At 36.2% G+C, this 25,809-nt stretch overlaps 2 protein-coding genes across 5 annotated transcripts in view; one reads left to right on the top strand and one right to left on the bottom strand.

The window, feature by feature from the left end:
- The first annotated feature begins 1,257 nt into the window (after positions 1-1,257).
- The window catches only part of HPS4 (Hermansky-Pudlak syndrome 4 protein), a 43,563-nt gene continuing 19,011 nt past the window's right edge, over positions 1,258-25,809 (top strand). Inside the window, exons 1-8 of one of the 3 annotated variants that reach the window (XM_067770521.1) lie at positions 1,258-1,456; positions 3,141-3,375; positions 4,535-4,771; positions 6,120-6,214; positions 6,303-6,930; positions 7,829-8,917; positions 10,352-10,581; positions 15,481-21,539. In XM_067770521.1, the coding sequence (XP_067626622.1) occupies positions 1,449-1,456; positions 3,141-3,375; positions 4,535-4,771; positions 6,120-6,214; positions 6,303-6,930; positions 7,829-8,917; positions 10,352-10,581; positions 15,481-15,649 (2,691 nt within the window). In that variant the 5' untranslated portion in view covers positions 1,258-1,448 and the 3' untranslated portion in view covers positions 15,650-21,539. Of the gene's footprint in view, positions 1,457-2,859; positions 3,052-3,140; positions 3,376-4,534; positions 4,772-6,119; positions 6,215-6,302; positions 6,931-7,828; positions 8,918-10,351; positions 10,582-15,480; positions 21,540-25,809 lie in introns of those variants that run through there. The other 2 variants (XR_010950465.1, XM_067770520.1) reach the window with 2 other exon arrangements.
- Positions 17,651-25,809, bottom strand: part of swi2 (Protein singed wings 2) — a 39,982-nt gene continuing 31,823 nt past the window's right edge. For both annotated transcript variants that reach the window (XM_067770524.1, XM_067770523.1), the window contains 7 exons: positions 25,389-25,547; positions 25,130-25,298; positions 24,824-24,980; positions 24,609-24,751; positions 23,879-24,058; positions 23,667-23,825; positions 17,651-23,472 (listed from right to left, as the gene is read on the bottom strand). In XM_067770524.1, the coding sequence (XP_067626625.1) occupies positions 23,089-23,472; positions 23,667-23,825; positions 23,879-24,058; positions 24,609-24,751; positions 24,824-24,980; positions 25,130-25,298; positions 25,389-25,547 (1,351 nt within the window). In that variant the 3' untranslated portion in view covers positions 17,651-23,088. The remainder of the gene's footprint in view (positions 23,473-23,666; positions 23,826-23,878; positions 24,059-24,608; positions 24,752-24,823; positions 24,981-25,129; positions 25,299-25,388; positions 25,548-25,809) is intronic.

Here is a 25,809-nt window from a genome sequence, read left to right as displayed (position 1 = left end):
TTCATTTGTTTTCGTTTGTTTAATTGCAACAACGAAAAAAGCGACAATAGTACCGACGGGTTTTCCGCGAATAACTTTTAAACGAGATAAAAAATGTAGTTTCTGCTTTCGGATTCTGCATCTTGACGCAAATATGCTTGTTTTGATATCGCTATCGACATGTGCGACCCGAATTTTAAGTGCAGGACTTAAGTTGAAATTTTACTAAATTTGGAAATTAAAAGGCTTATATTTCATAAACTAAGAGTTTCCTAGAGTTGCGGATGATAATTTTGTGATTTTTAGGACCCCCGCCACCCCTCGAAAAAAGAAAAGTTGGAAAATCGTGGCACCTTATTCTAAATATTCCCCATTTATGGAGTTGGAAAGCAACGCATACGAAAATTGCCAGGCGAGAATGGAAAGGCAAATATTGCGAGATTTGTGTAGTCCATTTGAGATGAGTGACGAATTGTAAGAATTTGAACTTAAAAGTGGTAAAGTTTAATGACTTATTTTCTTATTTAGGTTCAAAAAAAACTTTCGACTTAACAAGGATGCTTTCAAGTATGTGTTAGATACTTTTGCGTGGAAAATACGTAAAAGGACTTCGACATCGACATGTTGTTTTTGACGTGGAAACATATAAAAAACAATCATCATCAAGCCTTCTACGTTTCTTAACAAGTTTTACTTACATTTTTGTTAAAATTCTGTTATAAATTAATAAAAAAAATAAAAAGAAAATATTTTTCCGCCAACTAATTTGCAACTTAGAAAAACGGAACTACGATCGAACTGCAGAATACAAAAAATCGAACGATTCGAAGTCGGATCGAAAGAGATTGGAACACAGAATACCAAAATTGCCAAATCGAAAAAATTCCAATCCAATTCGAAATGCAGAATAGGGCTGATAATTTAAAACAATTATATACGATTTTTCAGGTCGAGTTTAAACTACATACATATTTATAACAGGATTCCCCCCGCGTAGAGGAGGTTGACAATTGGGTTACGGAAGCTCTGAATCTATAAAGCGCTTATCAACAACCCCTTGAATCCCTTGCTAAATATCTACTATTTTTTTTTAGCGGTTTTGGATTACATTTATTTTTATGTTTTGGTGATAAATATGTTTTTTTCGCCGCTACTGTAAATTCGACGTTATTTGTCCATCCCAGTACAGTTTGACAAGCACTGCGCTTTCATGACACTCAAACTGTTACTAAAAATTCGATTGTGTATTTTTTGACGTTTCTAATAAGTAAAGGTAGAAATTTGCACTGATAAGAAAAATTCCAACCCTCTGAGTTCGTCCAGCCATGCAGGGGAATTTAAAGTGAAAAATTCCTAAAGTACAGAGATTATGTTATTGAATTAAAAAGGAATTTGTTTGCATTAAAAGTGCACACAAAGAAGATTCGTATCAGAGAAATATCCGGTGCGGAAAATTAAAAGGAGCAAAAATGGCCAAGTAAGTGTTTAATGTATGTATTATTGCATGCTCCATTCATAGCTTGGATGCAATGTGTATAACACCTTGGATACGCTGTATATAAACTTTATTGAACATTAATCAGTTTATAGAAAAAGTGGTTTTAAAGGTGCTCCGTCCATGTAAGTTAGGAGAAAAATGTTGGCATATCTTGCAATGAATGTGCGTGTGTTGGTGCACATGCAATATGTACACATAAATAGATTTTCCTCAATTTCCATTGACAGCCGTTATTTTTGTGGAAGTGGTTGTAAGTCCCCGCCTTGTCTTTGTGCCTTTTATGTTGTTCACTGGTTTTCTTTGATGTTTGTATACACACACCCACTTTTTCGCATGTGTTTACATTTTTAAGTGCAGCCGAAGCAATAACAACCATAAACCATGCAACAATCGACACCAATGTTTTAATTGATTAGGCCCCTGCCGTCCAATTTCAACTTTAGCAACAACAACGTAATGTCACGTCGACTAACTGCTATTTGGTTGCCCGCCACCGCTGTCGTATACTGAGTGACACTGTCTTGAGCTCTCATATAAAAAATTAGTGTGACGTTTGAATAACTTAGGAAATTTACCTGGAGGAGAATCAAGAAAGTGCCTGTATATGTTTTGGGGTCCCCGGCCATGCTATCAGCTTTTCTGATCAATGTGGTATCAACTTATTCAATAAACGCTTCCTAAATAAGGAAGGGCCACTTAGAACAGTTTGGAATAAGGAGCGCCTTTGACACTTACATATATAAGAGTTGATGATTGTATGTAGAATACAGAGTTTCGATTAAGGTAGTCCAGATAGCATTCTTTCATGACTGCTGCCTGCAACCGAAGGCACACGGTTCCTCCTATTAGAACAGTCGCGTGCGCAGTACAGCTTTCCCATTGCTACTTTATGCCTCAATCATGCATATTTTAAACAAAAATTATCATTATACCGTTATTACTATTATTGGGGTCTTCTATAAAAAAATTAAGTTCCTTAGGCTGCGTAAAAACCCCATTTAGTTTTTTTTATAGCAAGTAACCCTACGGCAGCACGCGTAAACTGTCAGGGTACGCCTCTGCCCACACCACGTCCAAATATCTGCCCACCTTTCTTATAGTGCGAATTTATAATGTTGCTACTCACTAGTGCTTAAAATGCGCTTGGAGAAATACAAGCATGAGGGTATATGCTACATCTACTTATATTTTTAGCTTCTCAAATGCGATCGCCACTGTTATGATAGGTAGGTGGTGTGGTGATGGGCGGTAATATGTACTTGTTATCAGTTTCACTTTGGTGACGTGCCACAGTGCTGCTGCCGTTGTAATTTGCAGTTACGCTTTATCACTTTAGAATGTTGATAGATTTTATATTACTAATTCTTGTGCCAATATGCAAACTCCACATAACCGGCAAAGCTATTAAAGTGTTGTTGAAAGTTAAAGGCTCTGGTCCAGAACGCTTATTAACTGCGGCTTAAACATAGAAAACGAAACAAAATTAAAAATAACATGTTTACTGGTTTTCGAAAATCGAAACCTGTACGTTGGCCGAAGGTGGAACGCGCATATAGAAAGCGAATAGATGAGCGGTATTGGCTTATGACTCGCATAATTTTAGTTTCCATATCTGATGTTTATTGAGTTACAATAGTTGGTTTAAATAAAATTTTCTTTTCAGAGAGACGATGATCGTTTTCGTCTACGATACTGAGTGCCTCAAAGATGAAGCAGATGATCCGGTTAAGGCAGTACTCTATTTCCATCCCAGTTGGGTGTCGGATACCCAGAAAGTGGCATTGTGTGGTCAGCTAATGGGAACTTCATACTTTCTTAAAGATTGCTTCTTCAATCCCAAAATTATGGCGTTGCAAAATGGCAAATTTGTGCTTAAAGAATTTGGTAGATTTACGTTGGTGAGTGGATTGGGCGCATAAAGTTAGTCGGATCAAAAGGTCTGTCACATGCTGTCGTATACAAAGATTAAATTTCAGGATCACCGACTAGTATTTGTTATCATTGTAGACTTGTTTGACTTATTTAGCGACCGATAATTGCTAGGTTAAGCGATATATTAGTTTTATCGTGCAGAATGAAAGAAAATGAAGAAAACAACAAAGAAAATAGGAAATTATTGTACTGAGTTATCCGGACAAATAAGGACAGCGTTTCTTTTTGCCTTGAAAATGTTGAGATTGTTTAGGGAAGAAATGTCACATTAAAAATAAAATTCAGTAGATACATTCCTGCAGAACAAAAACCTAAAAATTTGTTGCTAGGTAGTGTATCGATTCGAATTTTATTAATTATATAGTATTTACTGAATCCACCTACATTTTAACCGCCTGCCAATTCAAACAAAAAAAAGTACTAGGGCTCACATAAGTCGCAGTAAAAAAGAGAAAAAAAAAACAACAGTAGAGGAAGAGAAAGATCATAAATAAAAGATGTAGGAATAGAGAGAGAGAGAGAGAGAGAGAGAGAGGCGGAATTGCGCAGCCTTCAACACTGCAGATTTAGCAAGAGAAGTAAAGTTATTTAACCTTAAATCGCTAAAGTCGAGGCGCATAATGCACTCTCTCATGTTTGTTTATGATATAATTTCTGGCATGATAAATTGTCCTAACCTTCTCGAGCAAATTGTCTTAATGTGTCCCAAAGGGTCCTACGTACTCAAGTTCCGTTTCACGTTAAAACGCTTAGTTCTAATTATTTATTGTACGCACCCATTACAAGGTCGCTTGCAGAATTCAATCGAATTTTCATAACTCTCAATCTAGATTTTGCTCAGTCCAGATCCATATTTTTGGCTAATTTGCAATTAAATTTTTTTTAAGTGTTATTAAGTTTTATCTTTAAGAAATTTTGTATTTCTGGTCTGTAAGGTTTTGTAACCATTGACTGAAAATGATAAATAAATAAATAAATAAATATTTACCATAGGGATTTTGGAATCCTCAACAAAAAATTTCTGTATTAGGTACTTCCTGAAAATGTGACAGAGCTTATGAACCGGATAAGATTTTTAAACATTTTAATTTCTTTCATTTCTATCTCTTCCTTTTTATTCTTCAGGCCGTCGGCACCGATCGCAATATTTCCGATCGTTTACTTGAACAACGCGCCGATTTGCTCGCTTCGCTGGTAAAATTTTTTCATCGTGATTTGCAAAGCGTTTTCGATCAATTTCCACAGCAAGCGCAGTATAAGAATCTCTCCGAAAAGTTATATCATATTTTCGAAACATATCTACCGATTTTGCAACGTAATGGCCATGTTTTTCAAAACGTACCAAAACTGCGCATGCCGAAGGTAGGAAACGGCTTAATATATAATTAATTAAATAACTGTGAATTTTTTTGGGTGGAAGAAGGATATAATTTGTTTTATTCTCCGCAAAATTGTGTGTGGCTGGTATAAAGTTTAACCCTTTATTCATAAAAAACGTAAAGGGTTTATCATAAAAATATCCAACTATTAGAGCTTTATCCCCCAGCGGGTTAGGGGGTCAGAATATACCTGCGGTAGGTATGCCTGTCATAAACTAAAATACCAGATTCAAGGGGCTGTGTAGCGCAATCCTTCAGGTTGCCAGCGCAATATACAGCTTCTCCAAACCCAATTGTCAACCTCACCTATCCGCGGCGAATCCTGTTTCATTAACAACCGAAGCTCTGGCGGCCCCAAGCTCCTCATGGAACTTGATGGTGGGGAGGGAGGGATGGTCTGAAGGTTTAATGTAGCCATATAAATCGTTCCCGAGATGTTCGGGCTAGCACCTTAATGGTGCTGTGTTACCGGAGCGTACCGGATCTGTATCCGGCAAAGGACCATCACATCGATAACGCTCCCCAAAGCCTTCGGGGAGCAACCTTATCGCTACAACAACAACAACAACAACATAAGAGCTTTATAAATCTACTTAATTTTTTTGGACCAAAGGCGAAAGTATAAGTGAAAAAAAAATAAATTTTAAACTCATGTTGGACTTGAGTGTTTTAGCATATCCCAAGGACATACAATTTTGTAGAGGTTACGTAATCTAGGGGATCGTTTTTCTATTTGCTTTCTGAAAATGTAAATCAATAAATTCCCTAAAAAATTTAAAGGATCATCTCAGTCATAATCTTTACTTAGAGCCACGCAGCCCACAGGAAATGAAACAAAAATAACTAACGCTGATACCAATGATAACTATTTGAAATTCGAATAAAACTAAGGAGATTAATTCCGTCATAAAACTGATATGATATAAAAATAAAAAGCTTTGTGTTCTCTGAAAAAAGAAATAGTTTCTTGCTCTGTTTATAGATTAGATTAGATCGTAGACTGTTTTTTCGGGATTCGTAACATTCGAATTCGTAACATTGCTATGATGGATTGAGTGATTGGGCTGTTTATTTTAAATATTTTTCACGTTTCGTAAATTTTCTCCGTTGGAAATTTCAAATTAAAGTGAAAACTTTAGGTTCCGAGTGAATTCCCTGATGCCACTCTACGAATTTCGAATCTACTTATTTACTTTCGGAGACGTTCGGAAACACGGTCGTAACTTTCCCGAAAAAACAGCCTACGATGGATTGCGTGATTGGGCTGAATTATGCTGAAATTGCTGCGCTTTATGATAAATCATTAGTCATTCCTCAAATATTATTTTCAGACGGCCAGCAATATATTTTTGGATGCTATACAAACATTACAATGTTGTCAGCAAACAAAGGGCGTACTAGGCGGAGCCGTGCTCTACCATAATAAGTATGTGAAAGTTGTTCATTTCATATTATATGTATTTGCTGAAAACATTTTGTATCATATTCAATAATCTTATTCACTCTTCCCATAGAGTTGTCGCATCCCAATTGGGTGATGATATTACCAAACAACTTGTACTCACCGATCCATTGCATATACGTACCACAGCTGAACAAATACACATCAATGATTTCCATATACCTAATGGCGTACAAATGCTCATCGTTTATGTCGACGTACCACAATATAACCGATTATCCGCTGATGCACAACGCGCACAAACTTTACAAACAACACAACTGTCACAGGGTTTGCCGTCCTTTCAATATGCGAAACGTAAAATTAAACGGGATAAATCTTTATTATTCACTAATATACCAGAAGAAGGTAGCAGCAGTGTTGGTGGCGGTTCTTCTACAACAATTGGTGAAAATGTGGAGGAGTGTGTATCAGCCGCACCCGCCGCAGTGCCACCACAAACGCCTGCCACTATGCGTCCAAAATCCCTAATGATACGCCCTACACATTTGCCTTTGCGTCATCGCAATAACATGAGCAGCTCAATAGAGTTGCCGGAATCGGGTATTGCGTCTATAAATTTCGATGAAACGGATTCTTATCCAGAGTTTATTGGGCGCACTAGCGTTTGTTCGACGCCCATGACTGAGAATAAAGTGTTGCAAGTGGGGAATATTATGTCGATATGCGCAAATCCAGAGGTGGGTACAATAATTTTTTGTTTAATTTCTGAAGTAGATAAGCTTAAGGCTGCACGTCGAGTCACAGGTATAAAATTGTTGAAAGGCGTTTAGGAAATATTTAACGCATTTTTAGAACAAACGGTCAAAAAACTTCTCTTTATTGGAATGTGCTTAACTTGAAAATTATCAAAAAATACAAATATACTAGCAAGTCCAGCATTGCGATACAGCATAAAATTTTACCGCTGTCAACCTTAGCCTTATGCAACTTATGTTTTATTTCTTCGAATGCAAAACAGCTGAACTTTGGAGAGTTTACTGCCTCTTATTTAGATTGAACCTTGTCTACTCTAACTTTTGTACTCTAAACAGTCTAAGAAACTGTACTGGATGGATTTCCAATAGAGTACAGGAGTATGGGATGGCGGCCGTCGTGGTGTGATGGTAGCGTGCTCCGCCATCCACACCGAAGATCCTGGGTTCACGCCCCGGGAAAAGCAACATCAAAATTTTAGAAACAAGTTTTTTCAATTAGAAGAAAATTGTTCTAAGGGGGGTCGCCCCTCGGCAGTGTTTGGCAAGCACTTGGAGTGTATTTCTGCATGAAAAAAAAAGCTCTCAGTGAAAACTTATCTGCCTTGCAGTTGCCGTTCGGAGTCGGCAAAAAACAAGTAGGTCCTGTCCCCCAAATTTGTAGGAAAAATTAAAAGGAGCACGACGCAAATTGGAAGAGAAGCTCTTCCTAAAATCTCTTCGGAGGTTATCGCGCCTTACATTTATTTTTTTTATTTGCCGTTAATAAAAAACCAACGTACTTTTTTGCTCGTTCGAAATGGGTTTATGTTGTGCCTTCAAACACGTTTCCTTTCCTTTCTGTTATCTCATATTATTAGCAAATAATTGTTTTATTTTTCAGGACGAAAATAACTCCAACAAACTTAAAACTCATAGCCACAATCCTCGGAACTCGCTAAAATTGGATTTTGAGAAATTCTTTCAAAACTTCATTGCCAATCCCAATAAACATATGGAACGACGCAACTCTTTCACCGATATACAAGATTCATTTAAAAAAATTACAAAGAAATTCTCGCTTAAACAATTCTCGCATAGCTTCAAGACAGATGTGAATCGCAACGGTAGCATTAACGGCATTGAAGCCACTGAATCGCCTGATTTTATCGAAAATGACGATGATGATGCGGAGCCCAACTCTGATAATTCTGATGAGAATAATCGTACTTCACGCACCATAACAGATCCCACCTATCCCGTTTTTAATGAGAATGGACAACCAATATCGCGTAGTCTTTTTCAGGAGTTTATTGAAAAATACTATCGTATTTGGGTAGAAAGCGGCAGCGGCAATGGCAGCACCAAAAAAGATATTGAAATTGCACAACTTATTGAGGAATTTAAAGAATTTGATAACGAGCTTAAAAAGTTGGATGAGTCCCTCAGGCAGGAAGGGGCTGATAACTCTGTGACTACAAATGAAAGCACGACTAACACTGCACTCACCACATTAAAAGCAGATCGTAATTTAAATACAGATCCACCTACGTTTGCTGCTAAGACGCCATTGGATAAGAAATCACTGAGTCTTCCACTTAAGCCACTTACCGATACAGCAGCATCGGATGAACGTGAGCAGCAATTTGTTGCAGCAAGTCGCAAGCAGCCAGGTGGTGTGCCACTTACACCGCTTATGGCTAAGCTCTCAGTATTGGCATTGAATGAAGAGCATACGAGTAGTGCTTGGGATGCTAACACAGTGGAGATACAAACGCCGTTGAATACCAGTAAAGTATTTTCGCGCCGCAGCTCATTAAAATGTGATGATGCATTAGATGCGCTAGCAACATTACCCGCTAACAATACACAAAAAAGTTCATCGAGTGGTTTGAAACGTTTGGAATTGTATATGTGTGGTCAACAAAATATGACGTTGTTGCTATTGATGGAGGAGGGAACTGCGCGCCAACAACCTGTTGTGCAGAAAATGGTAAGCATAATTTTAAGTTAAAAAGGCAAATATTTAATGAAACATTCAGACCTTATGCTTATTAAACCGTTAGAGCTGAACTAGATAAACACATTTTTTGAGACTCTTCGCTTTGCGGCTTTGGCACGGCTTTGCCGCTTTATTCGCAACAAATTTAGATCGACATGCTTTTTCGGTTTTCTTGCAGCATCTTAATGTTAATGATCCGTCAAAATGAAGGCAAAGTATAAAGTGTTATACATGCCATCTTAAAGTAGCCGCACGAAACATGCAATTTCGACAGGGCGTGAAGCATCAGCACTACAGCCGAGGGAGAAACGAGTCACCCTGGCCCAACGTCGTTCTCGTTACTGTAACAGGTTAAAATCAGAATCAACCCCGGTATACGTAATGTATGTCCTGCATGCGATGTGTCCCCACATGACACCGACCATCCTTTCAAGTGTATTATGGAACCTGCGCCTCTAACACCGATCTCCCTATGGTCCGCCCCTGTTGAAACAGCCAGTTTCCTTGGACTCCCGTTAGAGGACTTTGATGACTATTTTTGAGTGGTCCTGCCCATTGAATGGGGGAAGCACTATTAACACAACAACAACTACAGCCAGTTATACTCGCACAAAAGTCCTAAATAGAGTTTAACCGGACCAAGAAGGTTCGCTATTTCATATACCCCTGCTTGATTCGTCACGCTTCCTCGATAAATTTACGTTCTTACTTAGCAGGAGAAGTACTGTTACAACTAGAGCGTACGATTTCTCGAACTTGGTCGAGAAGAGATTTCTCGCGAAACTCGCCTTCTCGCTAGATTCTCGAATTACTCATAATACTCGCGAGCTTCTCGACATTCAATTTAATCGATTCATTGGCTTTTTTATATAGAGTTACGATTCTGGAGCACAAGCGAAAATTTCCACAAAACCACAACTAAAAACACCAAAATGTATAGAATACTGCCAATGCAGCGTCTGAATTGAAAATCGAGAAGCTCGCTAGTATTACGAGTGTTTCGAGATTTGAGAATCTCGCGAGAAGCCGTGTTCTCGATGTCTCGGGTCTCGCTTGTGTTCGAGAGGAAATCGTAAGCTCTAGTTACAACAACAGCAGGGTAGGAAAATAATTAAATTTGTGTGGGATGCAATTCTCTAAGGGGGCAGGTGAAAGGGTATTTCATTTATATAGATTTTCTCTAACAAAAGCACTAATAAACCTTACCGAAGAATGTATCTCTGAATATGGAGCTAGTGACCTTCATCGCTCTTATAATTCACAATTTCAAAATGATCTCTTAGTGAGGAAGATAACTGCCTAAATTGTTTTACACTAGATACAAATTTATATATTTACATAGTTATTGCAAATTTATGCGTTTTTAAGGTTATCGTAAATTTGACCTTTTTTGATTAAGAATATTTGTTTTCATAAATTTTCCAGTTCGATATTTGCGTTGCAAAATTTCCTCATATGGAATCACATTTAAATCAAACACTTAACATAAATGTTGAGGGCGATAAGCGTGAAGGCGGCTATAGTTTCATGTGTATCGATGCGAAATGGGATACATTAGAACGTCATGGACCCTGGAATCCATTAGAATTGAATACGATGGAAGGTATGCATCAAGATTTACAATCAAGCGGTATAATCACCGATTTGACTTTGAGGTAAGAAATTAAGAAAAATTTTACTACGATATTTATTATGATGCTTTGCTAGTTGCTTGAAGCTAGGCCAATGAGGCTCAGCTTGAGTTGACTCCATATTTAAAAATATGTGTAAATTAGAAAATATTAAAATTTACGTTAGCTGAGCCATTAAAAGGGGAGCTATAGATTTGATGGCGAAAACATATACTCAAAACATAAAACATACTTACCATTCAAAAACTTAACGCAATATTTACATGCTGTTAAAATAGCAACAATAGGCACTCCTTAACACAGCAAAGGTATGCCGAGAGACCTCGCCCAATGTGGGGCGTTAGCCAGAGCCAAACTTCGGTAGCTAGCCTGTGGGACGGGAGGATCTGAAGGTATTTCTTAGAATAGAAAACCTTGGAGTCCAGGTTACCAATTAATCAATGCTTTTGAGGAATCTGCTGACTATATGCAGTTCTGACCAACTATAAGCTTCTTTGAAAGTTGTGAGCTGTTGTATTGCTGAAGTGATAATGAAGTCACCGTTTTTAAGGTAAAAGTAAAATGCTTTGTGCGGTGACATTGGAGGAAACCGTTAGGTACCAGAATCCGGGAGCTATGTTATAAAACAACTCCCTCCTCTTGGCAAATACAAGAATCTCTCTAGGGCCTAGTCTACTTGCTGCTTCTAGATCTTATATCTGTGACACTCCTAAAAGCTGGAGTCTTAGAATGCTAAGCGCTTAAAACGTGTTTAATCGTTTCCTCCTTCGATTCTTCCTACATTTGCGACCACTGACCAGTCCAAATTTATAAGCATGTGGTGCCAGAAGCTAGTGTCCAGTCAGAATACCCATAATGAGCCTACTTTTGAGCCCTCTTAATGATTTTCAGTGATAATAGTAATTGTAAGTTTAAGAATGTAAGATCCGCGTATGATCATCACCACCTTGCAGCCCCGCGCTTGGTTTTACGTCTTTCCTGCCGTCGATTATGAGCAACTTTCGCCTTCTTTTATTCACGCCCAATCTAATTGGGACGTCTACGGTCAGGGCCGGTGTAACCCTCAGCGGGGACCTAGGCAACCATCAATTTGGGGGCCCTTTTTCACGTCCGTTCCCTTCTTTTTTCGATTAAAAAATACAAACTTATAGCTTTCATAAAAATGTTATTGTCACAATGTAATAATATCAACAAAAATACTATCTACATTTTAAACATGTCGTTTTCTACATTTGTTTTCGGCAAATTCATCAATTATATGTTGTTGTTGTTGTGGCGATAAGGCTGCTCCCCGAAGATTTGGGGAGTGTTTTCGATGTGATGGTCCTTTGCTGGATACAGGTCCGGTACGCTCCGGCAACACAGCACCATTAAGGTGCTAGCCCGACCATCTCGGGAACGATTTATATGTCCACATTAAACCTTCAGGCCATCTCTCCCTCCCCACCCCCAAGTTCCATGAGGAGCAGGTAATAACCTACCTACACCAGGTAATAATTGTTTTCTGTTTTCCTCGAAATCATTGAACTTTTCACGGAACCATCCGTACAAAAAAGCACACGTTTGCAAATCTGCTTTTTCACTTTGCAATGACCTACTCACCGAACGCATAGCAGTCACTCTGTTCCATACATGTAATACTCCTATATTGCTACAAAAGGCTAGGTACATTCCCAAACATCAGAGTGCCGATTGCTGTTTAAACGTTTTTGTTTTTGTATTCAATAATCGAATGTAACTAAATTTCAATTTTTTCTTGTCACACTTATGCTGCTACAATCACAAAAATTTTATAGGCTGTCTTGTTTTGATTTCGAATTCAAAACACATTGCGAGCATTTTCTATTAGCAATATAGGAGTATGACATATATGCTCTGTTCCAAAAATAACCGAAATTTTTCAAAATAAAAGCAACCAGTGAACATTTTGAGATAATTTTTTTTTATTATTCAATATATTCTCCTTTCACTTCGATACACTCATTTGCACGCTAATACAATTTGTCAAATGAGTCGGAAATGTCCTTTTTAGAACCTTGTCTAGTTCGTCGGTCGTCGCCTTTTGAATGCGGTCAATTGAGTTTTGTTTATTTGAGTAAAAATTATTTTCAGTTCTGATTATATTTTTCTTTCACTCTCTAGAATTTTATGTTTGTAAGAAAATCTTAGAAGTCTTTGCCCCAGACAACTGGCTATTCTATAAAAAAAAAAAAACTATTCTGCCTACTGGTTAATCCGGCCCTGTCTACGGTTGATGCTGCGAAGGATGCCCCCTCTTTAGCTAGTTTATCCGCTTTTTAATTTCGATCTATTCCCATACGAGCAGGGGACCGATATAAATGTACATTTCTCCCTATAAAGATGAATAAATATTTTCGGCATGCTGCAGTTGTTATTGCATTAGTATAACCCATCAAAGAAAAGTCATTAGATTCTTCTAGCGGGCGTCCCAAGAAGCTAATGTCTTCAACAATGTTGGATTATACAGAAATTGCTGTTAGAGGCGTTGTGCCACATAGCGATTGAAAATATTGTTTGTGTCCTGTGCAGACTTTTACATACAGTATATATGTATGTATGTACATGAACTTTGTCGGAATTGAATCCATGTAACTACGAAATGGCATGCATTGGACATGCGGCGGTGAAATTTCGTCATATATAGAAAGTGTGAGCCTGCTTTCGGAAAAACTGCACCCAAAAGATAGGAATGACAGTTCATGTCTCTGTATATACAAATTTTACAATTACATACAAGAAGAAGTACTTCAATTTTCGAATGGCATAGTCTAAAATGTCGAATGTTTCCAGTTTCTCTTAAGTTTTTACAGGTGCTGAAACTGTTATTCCTTTTTGTAATATAATTCCTTGCAAAACTATTAATTTTGGACTTTAAATATATTTGGATCAAGATAAAAATTATTTTCGGATTTTTATTTTTTGAGTCCGATAGAACTAGTTAAACTCGGACTTTTAAAAATAAAAGTCCCGCTTGATCACAAAGAAACTGCTTATCCGAATTAAAATTTTTTTTTTTTTACTTTTATATATGGACCTTAATGAAAAAATAAAGAGGATGCATGATTCGACATGATATTGCTGTAGGGATACCTGGGAACTCAAACATTTTCACCAATTTTTTGACCACGACTTTTTCGACTCCGAAAAAAAAATTATTATTTTCCGTCCTTGGATTTTTAGCCTTATGTGCGCTTAAAAAATCGTTAAAAATTTGGTCCCCTACGGAATTGAGCTTAAGACTGTAGACACACTGCTTATTATTTGGTAACTTTTGAAAAAACTTGTTTTTCCATCTTGAGAGCTCGATACAACTGTTGAGTGTTTTTAGACCAGCGCGCAGTGCACGGACTTTTAAAAAGAGAATGTTGGTAGACGAAAAATTAAAATAGTGGTAGAAGTTGGTAGATTTTTTTTCCAAGAAATCAATATCTACGGTTTATATTTGTACAAAACAATTCATAATTTATTATAAAACAAATAAAGCACATTTCACGGAAATAACACTTAAAAAAACAGGAAAATACATGTAAATTTGTATATACATAGCTTATGCGTATATGATACTTGCTTTTTTCCTTTATTTCGAGCTTGAAATATTAACGAAAATTTACCGAAACGTCTAATTACAACAACAATTTTCCAATGTACCAAAAATACTGTCACAAAATAATTACTTTTTTTATTTTCGTTCAAAATTATTCACAAAAAACTGATTGGTTAGTGTCACCACTTAATGTTATTTGGATGTGCTCGGCAATCAAAAACGTTTACCTAATGATCGCAGGATTTGGTTTCAATGCGAATATATTGAAATGTTGGTAGATTTTTTGACTTTGGTGGTAGAAGTGGTAGAAAATGAAAATGGGCTAAAAAGTTGGTAGACCTACCAATAAAGTGGTAAAGTCGGTGCACTACCAGCGAGGATCCATGTTGATTTTATCTTAAACTCCAGTGGTGTTCAGACTCGAGTTTTTACAGAAGCGATAACTATTATCTTGTTTGGTTGATTTTCCGACAGGGTGGATAAATGATGTATATTGGAACGATTTCCCGTCATCCCTTGTCAAATTTGGTTTTGAGACAAACCGGTTTCGGCGTTGTGCCATCATCAGTGTCGATTTTCGTTCTGATCTGTTGTTGTCATTTGTCCTGTATTTATAGTTCGTAGGTATATGAGCAGGTATTGTCAAATTGATGCTTGTGCATATTTAGTTATGTGTATGTGCCGTGTGTTCGTTCAGAACCGAGGGTGGTTTACTAATCGATTTGTGTGGCTGACTGGGGTAGGTAGAAATCTGTGATTTTAGTCGTTTGACCTTCTTTGTCGGTTTTTTTGTTTTGGTGTGTTAATTGTTTTGTGTTTATTTGTTGTTGTGTGTTTGTCTGTTGTACCTGTGTGATTAAGTTGTTTCCTGTAAACAAGTTTTAAAGGCTCGAATATTGTGTCAGAAATTGTGTTTATCTGTTCGTTTATTATTCTACCGTCGAATGTTTTCTGTTTGTAGATTTCCATGTTTTCGAGTACGTTGAGACGTCGGCCCTTTTCTTGTATGTGAAGAACCCTAACTGTTTTATTGATGTTTGCTGGGGAACATTCATTCTCGACCATGTGATTCGCGAAGTTAGACTCGGGTATATTGTTTGGATTCCGTATATTTTTGTTGCAATCTCTAATATGTTCTCTGAACCTCGTTCTTATTTGCCGTCCTGTTTGTCCTATGTAACTATGCTGGCATCCGCAGGTAAGCTTGTATACGCCGTGGCTGCTAAACGGATCCTCTGAGTTAATGTTAGTTCTTAGTTTTCGCCCGAGATTGTTCGATGTTAACTATTAGGTACAATGAAAGAAAATCCTTTATAAACATTCTTGGATAATGAAGAATTTTTCTTATTTCTTTCTAGATCTCACGACACGGTTTTTTATGGCTACAAATGTGGACGTGCGGAATTTTTCTATAAAATAGCAGCACATCCAACCAGTGGCATACCTCCACCCTCGGATCCTATGGGAAATGTAGCAATGCGCGCCAAAAAGCAATTGGAACGTGATCATTCCTATATTTTATTTTAAATTTTTGAAAGAATTCTGAACATTCATATTTAGTGAAATGGGAGGAAGAAGAAAGGTATGCAATTAATTTTTCTTTATTTCAAACAGTAGTGATACTCGAAAATTAGCATTATGTAGTGAAAACCAAAAAAAAATTGCTTAAGGAGGCCTAGCGTCTTTAAAGTATACTTACTCGACACTAGAAATTGACTAAAATCTACATATACTTAAGTGTTCGGTTATATTAAGTGCAGGAAGTATCACTGATGACCTGATATGAAACTTCTCGCTCTCTGAGAGCGCGTGAAAATGTGCATTTTTTTTTTTGATATTGGCCATAGATGCCATCATGCTCAAAATCAAATTTGGGCATTTCAGAATAACTTTGGGTTATTTTACATAGTAAAGGTTTAATTTATGATTTTCACCGAAAATTTACTCAAGATTGTCAAATGGGATTTCAAAAAACTCGAATTTTCGTCAGGATTAAAAATCCGAAGAAAAAAAATAACCCTTTTTCACCCGTGGAAAATTTATCAGTGACAACACCTTTCATCGAAGGGCTGCACACGAAACGGGTTTTGGTAGCAAGTTTTGATTGGTGAAAAAGTCAGCTTGTTAGCCTTCGCATTGATGTAAATGGATTCATAAAGGCCATGTTTTTGTGGAGCGTTGCGACATTCCATTTTTGACAGCTGAGATAAACTGTAGGTTACGTATAACGCAACATGTTTAATTAACAGCCTTTGTGGACGACAACGCAGATACTTCATCAAGTGATCTAATTTCGTAATTTCTTATAAATTTTTTGCGTTTTTTATTGTATGTGGATATACATATGTATGTACATAAACGTTTTGGACCCATCAAAGTGAAAAAAGGGGCTAGCCGTTCATTGACAGCAACAAAGCAAAGCAACGCAATCGAAATATATTATTTCATATTTTTTCACTTACCTACCACAAAATCTTTCTACAAAACTTTGCCTTTTTTATAAATTTTAATAAGTTTTTATCAGCTTACTTGCTGATTTATTTCAAAATAATGAAACCGAACGGATTTCTTGGAGTTTTTTTTGCGTATTTTAGGCAACTCTATAGCCATCTGATGTTCAAGACCCATTCCTGGAAACGAATTGAGAGAGAATGAATGTTTCGTATCAGGTCATCAGTGGGAAGTATACCGTAAGAAGAATATTGAAGTTGATTTTTTAAATAAATTTTGATTTATGTATGTTGTTAGGGAAGTAAACTCTGAAAGTGAAAAAAATATAGCAAACGAAATTCGATGCTGGTTTCAAACTCAGCACAAAATACTCCTTTCGTAATGTAGGACTTAAACCTTAAACCTAGCTACTTTGTAAAAAAATGTTTGGATTATTTTATATATCTTTTACAAGTATTTGCGTTGTAGTATTTTGTTCTAATTTAAAATGCAATGGCAAAGATGAGTGATACCCAGTGAAGTAGAAATAAGAAAACACATTTAAGAGTTTATTGTTTTGGAAAATCCACATATTTTCATTTCCCGTTATTAAGTTGGTAAAAATTCATTTGCAATATATTTTATATATTTTGTTAACATTAGTAGAAGATTTAAAACAAATATTTTTTATGTCACCTCGCTTGTTTATAAATTAAAAAAAAAATATGAAAAGCTTTATTTGTTAGTCCGGTCAATGTGGACATTCGGTGGCGCAAAATGTTACAACAAGCTGAAAATCAGCAAAATTGTTTTAAATATAATTATAAATAAAATTTAGAAACTCCTCACAATTCCAGTGGAAAAAATTTTATTCAAGGTAAAAGTTCACAAAAATACTTTCCGCGATTGTAGATCATACGATTATCCGCAAAAAATGTCTCGATGACTTTTTTTTCCTACGAGCCCCAGTTTCTGAGATATTACGATTCAAAAAGTTGTAAAAGAACGGATCGTCATAATATGCATACGCTAAGTACAGTACCTCATTGGTGGCTTGATTCAGAACTTTTACAAATTTTTGGACGTTTTTATACTCAGCTGAGCAGAGCTCACAGAGTATATTAATTTTGTTCGCATAACGGTAATCCGTAACGGCATAAACTAATCGAAATAGATATAGACTTCTATATATCAAAATGATCTGGGCGAAAAGAGAAATTCATTTAGCCATGTCTGTCCGTCCGTAAACACGATAACTTGAGTAAATTTTGAGGTATCTTAATGAAATTTGGTATGTAAGTTCCTGGGCACTCATCTCTATTTAAAATGAACGAAATCGGACTATAACCACGCCCACTTTTTGTATATCGAAAATTTCGAAAAACCGAAAAAGTGCGATAATTCATTACCAAAGACGGTTAAAGCGATGAAACTTGGTAGGTGGGTTGGCCTTATGACGCAGAATAGAAAATTGGTAAAATTTTGGACAATGGGCGTGGCACCGCCCACTTTTAAAAGAAGATTATTTAAACGTTTTGCAAGCTGTAATTTGGCAGTCGTTGAAGATATCATGATGAAATTTGGCTGAAACATTGCTCCCATTACTATATGTGTGCTAAATAAAAATTAGCAAAATCAGATGACGAACACGCCCACTTAAAAAAAAATGTTGAAGTCAAATTTTAACAAAAAAATGGAATATCTTTACAGTCAAAATACAATAATTTTTCATTTAATTTGTCTAGCAAACTTTTAATGCCATAAGTCGAACAAAAATTTACCAATTCTTGTGAAATTTGGTAGGGGCATCGATTCTATGGCGATAACTGTTTTCTGTGAAAATGGGCGAAATCGGTTGAAGCCACGCCCAGTTTTTATACACAGTCGACCGTCTGTCCTTCCTCTTGGTCGTTAACACGATAACTTGAGCAAAAATCGATATATCTTTACTAAACTCAGTTCACGTACTTATCTGAACTCACTTTATCTTGGTATTAAAAATGGGCCAAATTCGACTATAACCACGCCCACTTTTTCGATATCGAAAATTTCGAAAAATGTAAAAAATACCATAATTCTATACCAAATACGAAAAAAGGGATGAAACATGGTGATTGGATTGGTTTTTTGGCGCAGAATATAACTTTGGAAAAAACTTTGTAAAATGAGTGTGACACCTACCACATTAAGTAAAAGAAAATGAAAAAGTTCTGCAGGGCGAAATCAAAAGCCCTTGGAATTATGGCAGGAATACTGTTCGTGGTATTACATATATAAATAAATTAGCGGTACACGACAGATGATGTTCTGGGTCACCCTGGTCCATATTTTGACCGATATCTCGAAAACGTCTTCACATATACAACTAGGGACCACTCCCTTTTAAAACCCTCATTAATACCTTTAATTTGATACCCATATCATACAAACACATTCTAGAGTCACCCCTGGTCCACCTTTATGGCGATATCCCGAAACGGCGTCCGCCTATAGAACAATGGCCCACTCCCTTTTAAAGTACTCTTTAATACCTTCCATTTGATACCCATGTCATACAAACACATTCCAGGGTTACCCTAGGTTCATTTTCCTAAATGGTGATTTTCCCTTATTTTGTCTCAAAAGGTCTCAGCTGAGTATGTAATGTTCGGTTATACCCGAACTGAGCCTTCCTTACATGTTTGTAGATAAATTTATGATCATAACTTTTGCATATACATATACATATTTTTATGATAAGACATACGTGTTGCTGAAAATCGTGAAAAACTAATTTTGGTTATCTTTGATCTTGAATGAAATTTTTTGCACACACTGGAATGTTGAGGAGCTTCGAAATTTTATTTATTTTCAGTTTGTTGGAACTTTTTGCATCACTTCTCTTATTTTTTGGTCTAATTTGATTGGGCTATTGTGCAATAACTCCTAAATGTAACTTAAAATATTCTATTAAATTTATCGCATATTATCATTTAGCGCGTAGATAAGACAGAGGGTTAACGATAGAAGAGGGATAGAGAGAAAGAGCGAATGATAGTGTATGTGTTGTTTTTTTTAAGCTTTAATATTGTACCTTCAAACTGTCCATTAATGCTTTTTTCTTGTAAAAAACGCATTCAATACTTATTGCGTCGCATCAGATAGTTTTAAATCTCAAGATATGACTTTGAGATGAAAATAAAATGAAGCTTTTATCATTAACACACTTATTTAAATACATTCTCAATGTATACATTATACATATATGCATTAGTGTAGTAATAGTAGTAAATATGACGTGCCAATTACATATGCCATTCCATTATATAAATACATACATAATAATAATTGCATAAGTTTTATTGTGAAGGGAACCGAAAAAGTGGAAAAGAGATTTAAATGAAAAATGCTTTTATGAGCTAAGATTTTAAACTGTTTTATTTTTTTTTAATTACCAATGTACAAATACTTCATTATCATAATCAGTCATATCATCAGAAAAACTCATGTTTTTGCCGCCCGCAAAATTAACGCTGTGCAATTAGTGATAAGAAAATGCTGAAATATGGAAAAAGGGGAAGTAACGTAAAGGGAACGTATAAAAAAGAGAGTGAAGAGAAAAACGAAGAGAAAGAGATGGATAGAGAAAACAAGCAAGCGGGAAGGGAAGCGATAGATTAGTTTGCGGGAGGGACATAGGAATCAAAATACCGTTTTCACGTCAATGGGGTCCAAGTACATGTGTGCTGTGAAAATAAAAATGAGAAAAATGTATGGATTGAAATAAACGAGGAGAAAAGAAAGGTAATAAGTGTGATATGGAGTGGGAAAAAATATCGAAAAGAGAGTTTGGGTAGTGGGAACAGGCGGAAAGGGAGAGAAAATTGTCGATAAAATTATCTGTTTGATTGAAAGAGGAACAGGAATAAAGAAAATGGAATGTGATTAATAATTGGAAAGCGACTGGGAGATAATAGGTGATATAGGAACGGTAAAGTTAGAGAGATTCAAAATCAATCGCACATTGAGGCGAAAATATGTTCCATTAAGGATAGGAACAGTTCATGTTAAACTGAAAGACTTGATTGATAAGGTTCCATCTTCCGGGTAAATGACTTTGCCGAGTTACGCGCTGTAAAGCTCGTTCTTAGAGTCCCCACATTACACCATTACATTACGTCTCAACAGTCAACACCGCTGAAACTGCTAGTTTCCTCAGACTATTGTTGGAGGATGATAATTCGCCAGTGTTTACACCTATTCGATGGGGGAAGCACTGTTACAAGAAGAAGAGATGCACAAGATAAAACTAATTTGACAAAAGTGGTAAAAAAGGAAATAACAAAATGCTTTAACAACAAAGTTACAGAGAATTTTCCATGCTTAAATGCAGATAAGTCTAATTTTGACTGATGACTTTTTCCACTTAGGTTAATCACAGTCTACTTGGTGACATATTATGCCGGGTCACCACCCTGCGGCTGCCGGGTTGTGGAGGTTTGGTTTGTCAAAACGCTCCTAGTATATTTCCGCCATGAAAAGCTTTTCGTAGAAAATTTGTCTGCCTTGCAGATGCCATTCGGAGAAGTAAATCCGAGCCAACTAAGCAAGTTCTGAGGCGGCTATTAAAACTATACATACTTAAATTAAAGTGCAATGTTTGTTTCAATAATTGTTTGCTTTATACATATAAATGATTCATCGCTCCACAGCTTACTTAAACAAGATATGTACATACCTATTGTTAACTTATGTAAGACGAGAATATCATTTCAACAGTTAAAAAAATTATATGCACATATGTATAATTTTAGTATATTTTATTCTTATTTTTTAATTAATGAAATATGTTTGTAACTGTGCGTGAATTTTGAAAGCTCAACATAAAGAAAAATTTAAACAAATTTAAAAAACTAAGCGTAGTTTAAAATGATATTTGATGAATACGAGTGGAGTGTACACCTATGACGTTTTTTTGGATTAAAAAATAGAAATTATTATAGCTAAATATTATAGTTCTCTTTATTTTGGAGGTATATTTTTAAATACATAAATCACATGGAATCACATAAGTTTAAAAGCTGAAATTTAACGCAATAAAAACATAACGCGGCTGATAACAATTCCAGCCTAATTTCAAAAAAAATTTAACCCGAATAAGATTAGATAAGTGATGGAAAATGCTATCTTACTCCGGGGTTTTTGTTTGCTATTGCTCCGGCTCTGAACATGCACAGAACATGGAGCAGAACTGTAGCATAAAAAAGTGACAGCATTTCTTTTGCTCTGCTCGAGCTACGTCGATTTCAGAGCAGAGCATATAGATGAAAGAAACCTCCAACGAAATGCTATTTGTAGCATGTAGAATGCAAAAAATTTTATGTTATTTGCTACCTCGCACTACTACTTGTCTACAACAACTTCCAATGAAACTTGGGAACAGTTAGTGTTCCGATGAAATAACAATAACAACGAAAATAAGAAGCTACAAAAACAATTTAAATACCTTTAAATAAAACCACAACAAAACAATATCACTACGCTACATCAGCTACAAAAACAAGAGAAATAACAAAACTATATAACAATACTGAACAGAGCAAATAGCATTGCATTTTTTTTTTGAGTGCTCCCGCTCTGCTCTGAAATAACACGCAGCTTGTGGCAGAGCATAAGAAATGCTATCACTTTTTTTTGATACGGCTCTGCTCTATGCTCTGTAGCAAATGCAAACACTGGATTAAGGTTGTGTGCGAGCTGACCTAAGGCTGTGTCCGAGTTTGCCTAAATTTCTACCTAAATAGGGAAAAAACCTAAATCACTGGAAACTGTCGGCAAGGCAGTGCAAAAGAAAAATTTAGAATTTGTATGAGCATACTTTTCAACCTAAATTCAAATGTCAAATTTCAAAAACAAAAATATTGTTTTTTCAGTATTGTATATGCAAATAAATGGCTCTTGTCCATTCAATTTAAGTAAATCATAGATCATAGAGCGATGATCCCTGCTGCGGTTAAGGTCCGATCGATTGTACGTGATAGTGAGCTCAATTTTGTTCAAGCTGATGTTAGCTACACAAGAATTGGATCCTTCTCAAATATGGACCGCAATCTGAACATATTTGGCAGCCAAGTGCACTAATTGGCCTAAAGAAGTTATTGGAGGCGTACCAACATCACAGTATTGAATTCGAGATTGTGGAAAAGGTCATTGTGCCCGTGCTCCACTATGTCCGAAAAAAGCCTTATAAAACGGAGCCACTGCATTTTCTTGAACTGCTATCTTGTGATAGGTGCTTACCGCGGACCCTAATTGACCTCTGTTCTTTTTAAGGGTGAAAACGCATCAAAAATACCAAATTTCCCGTATTGTTATTATTTTCTTAGCAGAAATAAACAATTTAGGTTTTTAAATCAACTCGCACAGTTTTGACGGCTTTTTCCTAAATTACTGCAGTGCTGGAAAGTTCCAGTGGAATATTAGTTTAGGTACCTAAAATTTAGGCGAACTCGCACCCAGCCTAAATCATAAGTGGAATACTCATTGTAAAATTGCAGTTACGGCAACTTCATAACGATCCATGGTACACGCCCATAATTCTTATAATAATAATAGTCCCATGCCAATTTACTCAAAATCGCAACAATAAGGAAAGCCAGCACACCATTTAGCAAATCTAATGGATATATTTTTGGTTCTTCTTCCGGTTTGCACACATCCTGTGGCGTTAACGCTAACACATTGGCGCGACGCATCGGTTTGCTGTTCTTGTAAACGCAAGTTATATTATTTGCATCACGCATTATTTCTATATATTTCATGAGGATCTCACGAAAGCGCAATGTAAAAATACAAGTACATTGCCAGGGATTGTCGCTTAGTAGCAAGAGATTCGCATTCGGATTATCGTCCAGTGCATTATCGAGCGCATAAACGGGAATCTGTGGAAGGGAATGATTAGATACAATTAGACGACATAGAAATATTAATTGAACATGATAGAGTTGTATGTATTTTGATATACCTTCTTATATTTGACTATGAATACACCTAACTCATTACTCATTTCCAGATTTTGTATTTGTTACCTTTTTAAATTTATTTCGATATAACAAGGCCTTATGACATTTTTTACCTTTTGTAATTTATTTCCACGTAAACTGAGCAAGCGAAAATGCTCGAACCAATAGCCCCCTTCCAGCACATCAATGCTTGAAATACGATTGTTGTCCAAATGAACATCAACAACATTTTGATAGCTGGGATTGTCTAGAAGAGGTAGAACATCTGAGATCTAAACGAAGATAATTAAAGTGGTTTAAAATACAATTCATATTATAAACTTGCCTCATTATTATTCAAATACAGCGTTGTTGTATTTGCCGGTATATAACTAGGCATCGCCTGAAATTGTAGATTACTACAATTTATGGTATAAAGCGGAATGTGAGTCTTGGGAATGATGTGATGCATTGTGCAGGAACAGTTAAGTAAATCCACATGTGATTGACACTCCGTGCGCAACAGCTGAAGGGAAAAATAGATTACATTGACGATAAGAATTTTTGAGTCGTTTCATATATGTATATAGGGAAGAATGAAATCTGTCAAATCAGTGACAATGAATCGCTGGTTTTAAAGAACTGCAAACGAGCAGAGCTTATACAGCTCCTCATTGTAGAAAATGTTAAAGTAATTTTATTTTGCCGGCCATCGTGGTGTGATGGCAGCGTGCTCCGCCTATCACACCGAATGCCCTGGGTTCACACCCCGGGCAAAGCAGCATCAAAATTTTAGAAATAAGGTTTTTCAATTAGAAGAACATTTTCTAAGTGTTTGGCAAGCACTCCAAGTGTATTTCTGCCATGAAAAGCTCTCAGTGAAAACTCATCTGCCTCGCATATGCCGTTCGGAGTCGGAGCATAAAACAAATAGGTCCCGTCCCGCCAATTTCTAGGAAAAATTAAAAAGAAGCACGACGCAAATTGGAAGAGAAGCTCGGCCTAAAATCTCTTCGGCGGTTGACGCGCCTTACATTTATTTATTTTAATTTTATTTTGTTATACCAAGGACCTACCACTTTATAGCCCATCACAGTCATCATGTTACGTTCTTTATACTTTTTATCCGCACAAATAATCTCTTCACGATCAGCAATAAATGCACCCTTTTCGGGTATCAAAAGCCATTTAAAGTTACGCGTACAATTCCAAGGATTGCCTATGAAAGAACTAAGGTATATTTAAATATTGTCAGGCATTTTCTGTGAGATACAAAAAATTTGGTACTTGCCAGCTAAGTATAGCTTTTCAAAATAGCGCGGTAGTAATAAAGGACCGTCCAACTGTACCAGTTGATTCCAACGTAAATCGACGACACGCAATGCATGAACGCGTTTAAATGTTCGGGGGTTTATTTGAGATAAATTTGTCCAGGATATGTTGATCGTCTAAGTAAAGAAACAAAAGCGAAAACTAAATATTTAAAGCCTCTTAATAGAGTCTACCATTGAAGTATAACGTGACTGTATACCTGATGAATAACTTCAACTTACGGTCTATTTCTTCTAAAGAAGAACTAAGTTATTTTGAAGCATACCTGCAGATAAAGCATTTCTGGAAAATCATAAGCAATTTCGCGCAAATCACTGTGTTCGATAGTGAGTGAACGTATTCTGGGAAATGGCTGAAGATCCGTGAGTGGATTAAAAACACGTTCAGGCCAACCGCAAAAGATGATCTCTTCCAATCGACGCACTTTGAGATCGCTGGTGTTATGACGAAAAGTAAAGCAATCATTTTCATTATAAAGTTTTTCGTTCTTCTATGTATTTTTATTTCGGGTTATACCAACTTACGGTATTGTTGGCAAATTGTTTAGACCGCCATAACAACGTAACGCACCATAACGTCCATAACGTGTACAATTACCTACCGCAGCTTCGGGTGCACGTTTCCAATCCACACAAGTGAAATTATGTTGATAACTATGTGAAATATATTCGCCATTTACTATCCTAATAAAAATAAAAATATTTAATACCAAAAAAGATGGAATTCAGCAACAAAATTATAAAAAAAAAAATTATTAACGATTCTGTAATACATTTTTACTAACTTTTTTCAGATATTCGCGAACGAGAATTTAGCTAAAAAATTTCACACTTTATTAAATATTCCATTAGTTTTTATCAGCTTTTCTAGCTAAATAAATGTTGAGTTTATTAGCGGATTAGCTGCCAGTATATTCCATTTAAATTATGACCCATGCATGTTCCT

The sequence above is a fragment of the Eurosta solidaginis genome, chromosome 3 (genome assembly GCF_040869045.1).
Source record: "Eurosta solidaginis isolate ZX-2024a chromosome 3, ASM4086904v1, whole genome shotgun sequence".
Classification (NCBI taxonomy): domain Eukaryota; kingdom Metazoa; phylum Arthropoda; class Insecta; order Diptera; family Tephritidae; genus Eurosta; species Eurosta solidaginis.
This window is presented reverse-complemented; position numbering and strand designations above follow the sequence as displayed.